At 43.0% G+C, this 8,321-nt stretch overlaps 1 protein-coding gene across 1 annotated transcript in view; it reads left to right on the top strand.

Annotated features, from left to right (window-relative positions):
• The window catches only part of ASIP (agouti signaling protein), a 70,879-nt gene extending 64,801 nt beyond the window's left edge, over nt 1-6,078 (top strand). The window contains exon 4 of the mRNA XM_019513097.1: nt 5,349-6,078. Within this exon, the coding sequence (XP_019368642.1) occupies nt 5,349-5,516 (168 nt within the window). The 3' untranslated portion in view covers nt 5,517-6,078. The remainder of the gene's footprint in view (nt 1-5,348) is intronic.
• The last annotated feature ends 2,243 nt before the right edge of the window (nt 6,079-8,321 follow it).

Here is an 8,321-nt window from a genome sequence, read left to right as displayed (position 1 = left end):
ATGATCTGTCTAGGTCCCTTCCCACTCATTGATTCTATGATTCTATGATTCTTAAGTGCCGCTCAGCCAGCTTCTCCTTGTTGATATCTCCTTGGTCCCTGCACTGCTGCCCGGCCACATCTCTGTCTGGCCACTGCCTGTTGCACTTCTTCAGCTCATGACTCCCTGAAAATCTCTCCGCGGGCCTCACAGAAGATGTGCAGCATGCAGGCTGCCACTACAAATGCCATGATATTTTCTGGTTCCAGCTCGAGCTGGCATGTAAGCTCCTGCCAATATCCTTTCAATCAGCCAAAGGCATATTCAATAGTACTCTTCTCTTAACATTGAACCAGCCAGCTAAATACATTTCTAAGGTCTGCAAAAACAGACAGTGCTTCTGCAATAAAATTATTTTATTCAGCCATAACAAAAAGGCCTTCATTGTGGGACTAACTAGGAGATGACAGGCCAAAACACAAGCAGGCAGGGCAGGTGTGAATCGATTTTGGTAACATGGTAACATTCTTGGGCATTGGGCAGCCATCCCAATGGATAGTGGCCCAATGGACAATCACTTGCTGTTGACCATGAGCTGCTTCCCCGTGTCTCAGAAAGTGAAGGCCAGCAGTGTGGTGGTCTCGGAGCAGGAGGCTGATACCTCCAACACACATGGACCCAACTGGACCTGGGAAGAACTGCAGGACTTAATTGACATTTGTTTGGAGCAAAGCATCACGGACAGTCTGGAAAATAGGAGGAATAAGCCTGTTTATGTCGCCATTGCAAAAGAAATGCAGGCTCAAAGGCACAATCGTAACTGGACCCAGATCCAGTGCAAGATCAAGGCCTTGAGATCTGCGTTTTACCATGCCAAAGATGTGAACTCTCGCTCTTGAGCAGGGTGCACAATTGCTCTTTTCTACAACCAACTGTCCGTCATTCTCTCCAAGGATGAGGGCGACACTCCAGGTATGCTGACTTTCGGGACCTGGTTGAGGAGGAAGAGAGCACACCGACAGAGGCAGCTCCTCCTGAGAGTTGTACCATGACCATGTCAGAGGAGTACAGAGACTGCTCTGTGCTCCTGGTGGATGGGCACTGCCAAGAAGAGCAAGTCACCCTACACTTGATCCCAGTGCCAGTGTCCCCTTCAACTCCAGGGAGTAGCACAGATCATCTGGAGGAGGAGAAGGAATGGGGAGAAATTGATGCAACTGATGCAGTTCCTCTTCCCAGAACTCAGTCATCATTTTGTGTTCCTGAGATGCAAGAAGATGTGTGACTGGTGACTTGTAAGTATCTTGTAATGTTCCCATAAAGTGTAAGTGGTGTATCACCCCTCACAAGCCATGCATGCACACTCTGAACAGACTTTGGCCCAAGCATCCCCCTGTTGCACCCTACGCTGTGGCCTCTCCCTCCCTGCCTGTTACCCCAGGGCTGGGGCCAAAATATGACCCTGCTTCTGGTGGGAGAAAATTCCCAGCCTATCTATGCACACACACACTTGCACACTTACACTGCTTCACACTTGATAGTAGTAATACTGATCAATACTAATCAAACAAAAATATCTATACTGTTTCAGCTGTATTGTGATTTCCCAATCGAAATATTCATAGATTCATAGATTAAGGGTCGGAAGGGACCTAGTAGATCTTCTAGCCCGACCCCCCGCCAGGGTGGGAGAACAACAAAAAACCCCAAAAAGAGAAATGGGACTCAGACAAGTCCAGCCAGGTAGGCATCCAGCCTCTTCTTAAAGACCCCAAACACAATGGTCCTTTTCCACTGCAAGAGGAATTTCTCCCTGTTAGCTCATTCACCCGAAGTCACCAAAGTTGGGAATTGAACTCAGATCTCCCACGTGGTAGGTAGAAGCTTTGTCACACAGCCACCAGTGTTAGTTAAAGCAGAGCTTCTAGGCACTTTCCTTTCTTGCATCCTTGTGTGACAAGGTATTTAGCAGAATTCACAGATTCATTGCAATCTGACAGGGCCATGCCACGAGCACTTCTCTGGCTTCAAACTTGCAACCTCTGGGCTATTAACCCTATGCCTTAGCACCTGCACCACCCCTATTTCACAATAAATTGAAATAGATAGCATTTCAATTTATTGTGAAAAAATGAAGAGCAGAAAGGAAAAACGCTGATTTGTACATGTTCCTGCTTGCTTGCTTGCTTGCTTGATTGATTGATTGATTGGGGAGGGGATGATGTTTTGATTGGAGAGGGTGTTTTGATTGATTGATTGATTGATTGATTGATTGATTGATTGATTGATTGATTGATTGGGGAGCCAACCATTACACAGAGGAGTTGCCCTCATTCAAGCTCCCTGCATGCATGCCTGGCCAAGTATTGCCATTTGCTGTTTTTTCTTCTTGTGTGTCCAGTTCTGGAGTGGATGGGCAGAGGGCGTGGGGGACAACCGGACAACCATTGCTTACAACGAGGTGATCCTGGCTTTGGGGTTGCAGGTAAAGAAAGCAGTGGAGGACCTCCCATTTTTCCAATAATGCCATGACTCCATAAATACCCTACCTTATAAACAACTGTTAACAGCAAGTGATTTATGTGACCTCCTGTCTTTTGTGAAATTATCTTGCATACATGCAAAGGATCCCCAGGCTGAGAAGGACAGGAGCAGCCAGCACTTCTCCCAACTGACCAACTTCACCCACTCCCAAAACACAATCCACCTACAGATGAGTGAAAGAAAAAACAATTTCAAATTTCTGAACTTTATAACCATAACAAAAAAAGGTGGCTTCTTGATAGTGTCAGTACTGAAACTTTTCTATCTCTGAGGTTCATAGTGTTCTGCAGGGAGGAGAAGAAAAAAAGAACAGGGGTTTGAACCAACAAAAGTCAAAACACCGCCTGCCCCCGAGGTCACTGGGACATTTATTACCTATATATCACCAGGGATACTTCATAGTCTGGGGGGATGGTCTGGCAGGCAGCATCTACCTTGACTAATCATCGTGGTTCTAGAATGGAAATGTGAATTAGAAGAAATAGGAAGGTTTGAAATATTGAAGGGTTAAGGGCACACACTGTTGAAAACTTACCATTCTGGAGATGCTGCTGTGCTCCACACTGAACATTGTGCTGGGTGCAGCAGCAGCAGGTGGGGGGCACTGGTGCTGGATGGAAAATGAGCATGGTGGGGGACAGCACATACACTACCACCGGGGGTGGTAGGACAAAACAACTGACTGTCCCATAATAGGTTTCTCTGCCATTACCTTCACTACCTGGCTCCCTGCAGTCAGCTGTGGTGTGAAAGTGGGGGGAGGGATGAAGGGATGGATGGGCAGAAAAAATGCTGTTTGCAGATGTTCCAGGGTGACACTCCCTGCCCCCTCCCTCCCAGGGGGAACATGCATTATAATACAAGAAAGAGCTGTTAATCACCATCAGTAAAGGTCCATGCATGCCTTCTTGTCTGCTTACCTGCTTCCCACTGTGCTACTGTTTTATTAACAGGAAAAGTGGTACTTTTTATCAAAATAAAAAAAAAAGACAAACTAAGTAAAAGTTCTTAAATTAAATAATAGATAATTAAAATAAGGAAATTATATATAAATAATAATATTAAATATTAAAGCTATCTCTATACAAAATACCTCTATAACTCTATCCATAAACTATCGCTATCTATACAAAATCTATCTCTGTCTATAAAACTATCTATACAAAATCTAAGCACTATCATTCTTTGTTCTTTTTTCTCTCCATTGATCAGAGGATTTGCTGCATTATTCAGAGAGAGGGGGAAGAAAGAAGACATGAAACTGGGGGGGCCAGTGGATATGTTAAATGGCGCATCTGACAGGCAACAACCACCTGAACTATTTACCATGGTTCTGGAGACAGAACTGTGTGAAATAGGAAGGTTTGAAAAGAGAAACGTTCAAGGGTAGGGGTAGCAAACTCAAAACTTTACAAACTTACCGTTCTGTTGATGCTGCAGTGCTGGGCAGTTATGAACCTGGTGGGCACGGCAGGTGGGGGGCATGAGTGGTGGGTACTCAGGGAGAATATACGTTACAGGTGGGAAAACAATTACCAACGAGTAATTAACTACCACTTGTTGCACACTACAGGTTTGCTCTCGCTCAGCCATTTTCCTACCCGTGTATATTTAAAATAATATATTTTGAAAGCCATGCCTCACTCAAACCCACTCCTGATCAGCTGAGCAATGAGAGGGAGGGGTTAACACACAAAATAAATTCACAGTACCACCTACTGGCTAAAGAAAAAGCACAGCACCACCTGGTGGTGAAGAAAAGCAATTACACATCTCTGAGATGTTTTGAGATGCTCAGTGTGTGCACAACACTATCGGGAGTGCTAAGCCGGGGTGCCGGGAAATAAAACCTCAGTGAGCAGGGTTAACTAAAAGTGTTGAAAAGACTTTTAAAGCGGTAGATTGTGCAAACACAAACACAATTGCCGCAGCCGAAACAGGAAACCACGTGTCATCTACAAATGCCCAATGCTAATCCTAGTAGTATGGAATCCCAGCTACCCCTCCACATACACAGTGCACTCACAGCAACTTTCTGCATTCATAGAGAACTTCATTTCTACATTTCTCTAAAGGATTTATTCTCTTTTTTACTCACTTACTTGTGCTTCAAAACCGGGCTTCAATGCCCAAACAGAATGTGTTCTTGATTACCTGTTGGTATGTATAATTATTTCATTTCCATGCACAAATATTTTGTCATGGTGGTGGGGTTTTTTACAGCAGCGAGGGATAAATTTTAGGAAGGTCTCTGAAAATATGGTTAAAAAATTAACAAATCAATGGAGATGACCACTGGATTTGTGGTGACAGCACTGGCCTAAGAGTCAAGAAATCTGTGTTCCATTTGCAGGTGTGCCACAGACTTCCTGTGTGATTTTAGATGAGTTATTTCACCTCACAGTCCTTCTGTTTCCCTGTTTATAAAATGAAGATTCTGCAGCAGAATCCTGAGATTCAATTCACCATGTTTGAAAAGCATTTGAGATCTTCAGATAAATAGGCAATGGAAATGGGAAAATATTATGAACTACTCCTAGATCATCTGGTCCAGCCTTTTGCCAATGCACAATTACTCCCCCGCCCTCACCCCCTCCACACACACACTGTATTCTCAAGGGCTCTGTCCATTCTTGTCCAGTTCATCTTAAGCCAACATTTTGTATGGTTCAGGATCTTTAGGTTGACTACTTATTTTTGATTGATTCCAGCCGAAATATTAGAAATTTTCTCCCAGCCTGAAGCCAATATTTCCAAGGTTCAGTTTTGTATCAAAGATTCAATCTTGACCTTTATTGGTGTTGTGTTTCATTTCTTTCTTGCAGAAAAAGACTGCACCGAAAAGGTCTCCTGAAACCAGGCCCACACCTGCAAATTGTGTGGCTACTTCAAAATCATGCAAGCCGTACTCTAACCCATGTTGTGACTTCTGTGCCTTCTGCCACTGCCGAATTTTTCAGACTGTCTGCTACTGCCGACGGTTAAACTGCTAAACCAAAACCAGGAGCACACGGGGCACTCTGTCTCTCATTAGCCTCTCCAGTATATGTTTCAAACTATCTGTCTCATGTGTATTGCAAGCAAAGCAGAGAGCCTTTGAAGCTGGCTAGTTAGCTGGCTTTGTCTTCCCTACAATTGAATGAATGATTGGTTTTATCTCATGGGGTGAATGCTTCTGTAAACAAGTCGGTACATGAAGTACAGGGACAGAGAGATGGAGACAGAAGGGGTATTCACCAGAGAACTGAAGGTGAACTGGTTGCATGTCATGAAGGAATTTTATTTCTTTCTGAAATGCAAAATTTTATCTTATGCTGTAGTACTGCGTAATCAAGACTTAGAACCAGCAGGAAAATGGGATAGCATGTGCACTGATTTCTCAAATCCATTTACAGTATGAAACTGACCACATTAAAATAGAAATTGTGAGTACAGTTGAGGACCAAGTGTGTTTATAATGACCTTTAGACCTGCCTACTATGATAGCCACAGGTGACTGGTAGGAGGGGCACATGCCTTCCCTGAGATTGGCCCCCGCCTCGGCATTGCTCAGGCTGGTGGCATATTGGCCGGGGGGGGGGGGGGTGAGGGGCACTAAGCCACGGCACGTAAGTATAGGAGTGGATATAGAGCTTTTGGCCCACCCTCGGGCGAACCCACAAATTGTGCCCCACAGACTCAGGAGGTACCAGTCACCCCTGATGACAGCACTGTACTGTGCAGCATTGTATCCTGGTTCTAACAAGGGCAAACTGTAAGGATAGCCATTTCTATGACATGTAATAAAGACCAGGCTGAACCCCTAGATAGAACATACTTTTGGTCCTGTCCTCCCAGGTATGGCAAAACAGTTTATAACCACTGGTCCCCATCTGAATGCCAGCACAGCCAGCTTCAGAATCCTAAAGCTCTTGGACCTCTTACCAGTTACAGTTCAGCATATGGGAAACTGTTATTTTGCTCTTGATCTCAGATAAGATAAATGCATGTAACAATGATATCAATATTGAACAATACAGATATAAGGTGTTAGGATGTAACTGTTAAATCTGCATGCTCTTATTTTAATATAAGTTTACCAGAACTATTGTAATTTTAACTCATCTCATTCAGAGTTAAAACTCCCCTGTAAAAACAGCTAAAAGTTATGTCTGCCCATAACCTCAGTCTCCTAGTTTTTTTTTGTAATGATACTCAACAGCTTCATTTGGCCAGCTTAGAAACTCTCCCTACCATTACCAAGAGCAAGCCTAGTTAAGGGGTAGCCAAACTATGGCCCATGACTCACATGCAGCTCCCAACAATTTAAATGCATCTCTAGAAATAATAGCTAAATAAAAACACTATTTTTCTCTCTGTCCATTTATTATTTTTTATTTTATTTATTCTAAGAGGTCATTTAATGACAAATTATTACTTGACCTGGGACATGCCACACACATCATTGACTCTATGCATGCACACATCAGAAGTATTGTGTTCTATGGCTCTTGCCCATATCAAAATTTTGGTTTGTGGTTACATGGGCAAGAGTTGCCTTCTTGCATCCTCTCATTCTCTATTTACATCCAAACTAGGAATCATTACTTCATTTTAACTGCTTACTTCTAAACATAGATGAGGGCTACAAGACTCAAAAAATGTAGACATTCTCTCAAATATAAATGCTAATATTTCTCAAACATTTTGTTCTCCCTCCACTGCCTCAGTCTAAAGCCCAGCAAAAGACGGGCCAGATGTTGACAGGAAGCAGATAAGTGTCAGTCTCTCCCTCCATAAAGTTGAGAGAGAGGAACCCAAGAGAGTCTAAACAGTGACAGAAAAAAAATGTGTGCATTCCTTCCCCTTTGCACAACCGATTTGCGGCCATAAATCTTGCAAGGTTGGATTCTGTTAAAATGTTGATAGATGTTTCTTGTAATCAGACATACGGGTTCAAGAGTCTGTAAACAATTTGGGTATGGGAGGGAAAGGCAAGAGAAGAGGGTTCTGATAGATGTACCAGTTAAAGACCCTACCAACCTTTTACTCATGTTGAATGGTATTTTATTCTGCCATAAACTGGTTTACAAAATAAGATACTGCTCAGTATGAACATGAGTGACAGGATCTAGCCAGTAACATTCCTAAATGGACTGGCATAAAACTGTCATATATAACTACCATATTAATGGGCACATGGAACCTTTCAGAGCACACAGTGCCCTTCTTGCACAGATACCTTCTTGTTCAAATGACTGGTGCCTTGGCTGGAATTAAATTCCTCACTTGAATTGGAATTGCTGAAGTCCTAAAATATTGGCAAGATCAGGCCATTAAAGTCTAATAAGGACTGAATATAGAACCATCAAAGGCTGATCATGTGGCATGGTGAGCATTTCCTGAGATGCTGAGTTCCCACAGCTACCAATACCAATTTCAGTGTACTGCAGAATCTGGCCCCATTGCACCATGAGAAATTTGCCCTTATAGTATTTCCAGCCCCAGCAGAAACAAGAAATCTACCAAAAATCTACTTTAAAAAGCCTGTTTGCCCAAGTTATGGAGACATTTCAGAGAAATGGATGCATATCTGAACTGGTTCTGGGAACTTTTTAAAGTTTTGCTAGAGCTGACATCTTTCTCACCTTTTGCTTACATAAAGCAATCTTCCAAACAAAAACACTAAAGACGCTTGGGTTTTAGTGGTGCCTGGAAGTAAAAGGAGAAAGTAAAAAGATATCTGTCTACAATATCCCTTCAGGCAACTTAAAGATGCACATTAATGACCACTGCATCCCCAACAGTTAAAGGATTGT

This window comes from Gavialis gangeticus, unplaced genomic scaffold, assembly GCF_001723915.1.
Source record: "Gavialis gangeticus isolate Ggan-Ray unplaced genomic scaffold, GavGan_comp1, whole genome shotgun sequence".
Classification (NCBI taxonomy): domain Eukaryota; kingdom Metazoa; phylum Chordata; order Crocodylia; family Gavialidae; genus Gavialis; species Gavialis gangeticus.
Note: the sequence above shows the minus strand (reverse complement) of the source record. Positions and strands in the feature narration are given on the sequence as shown.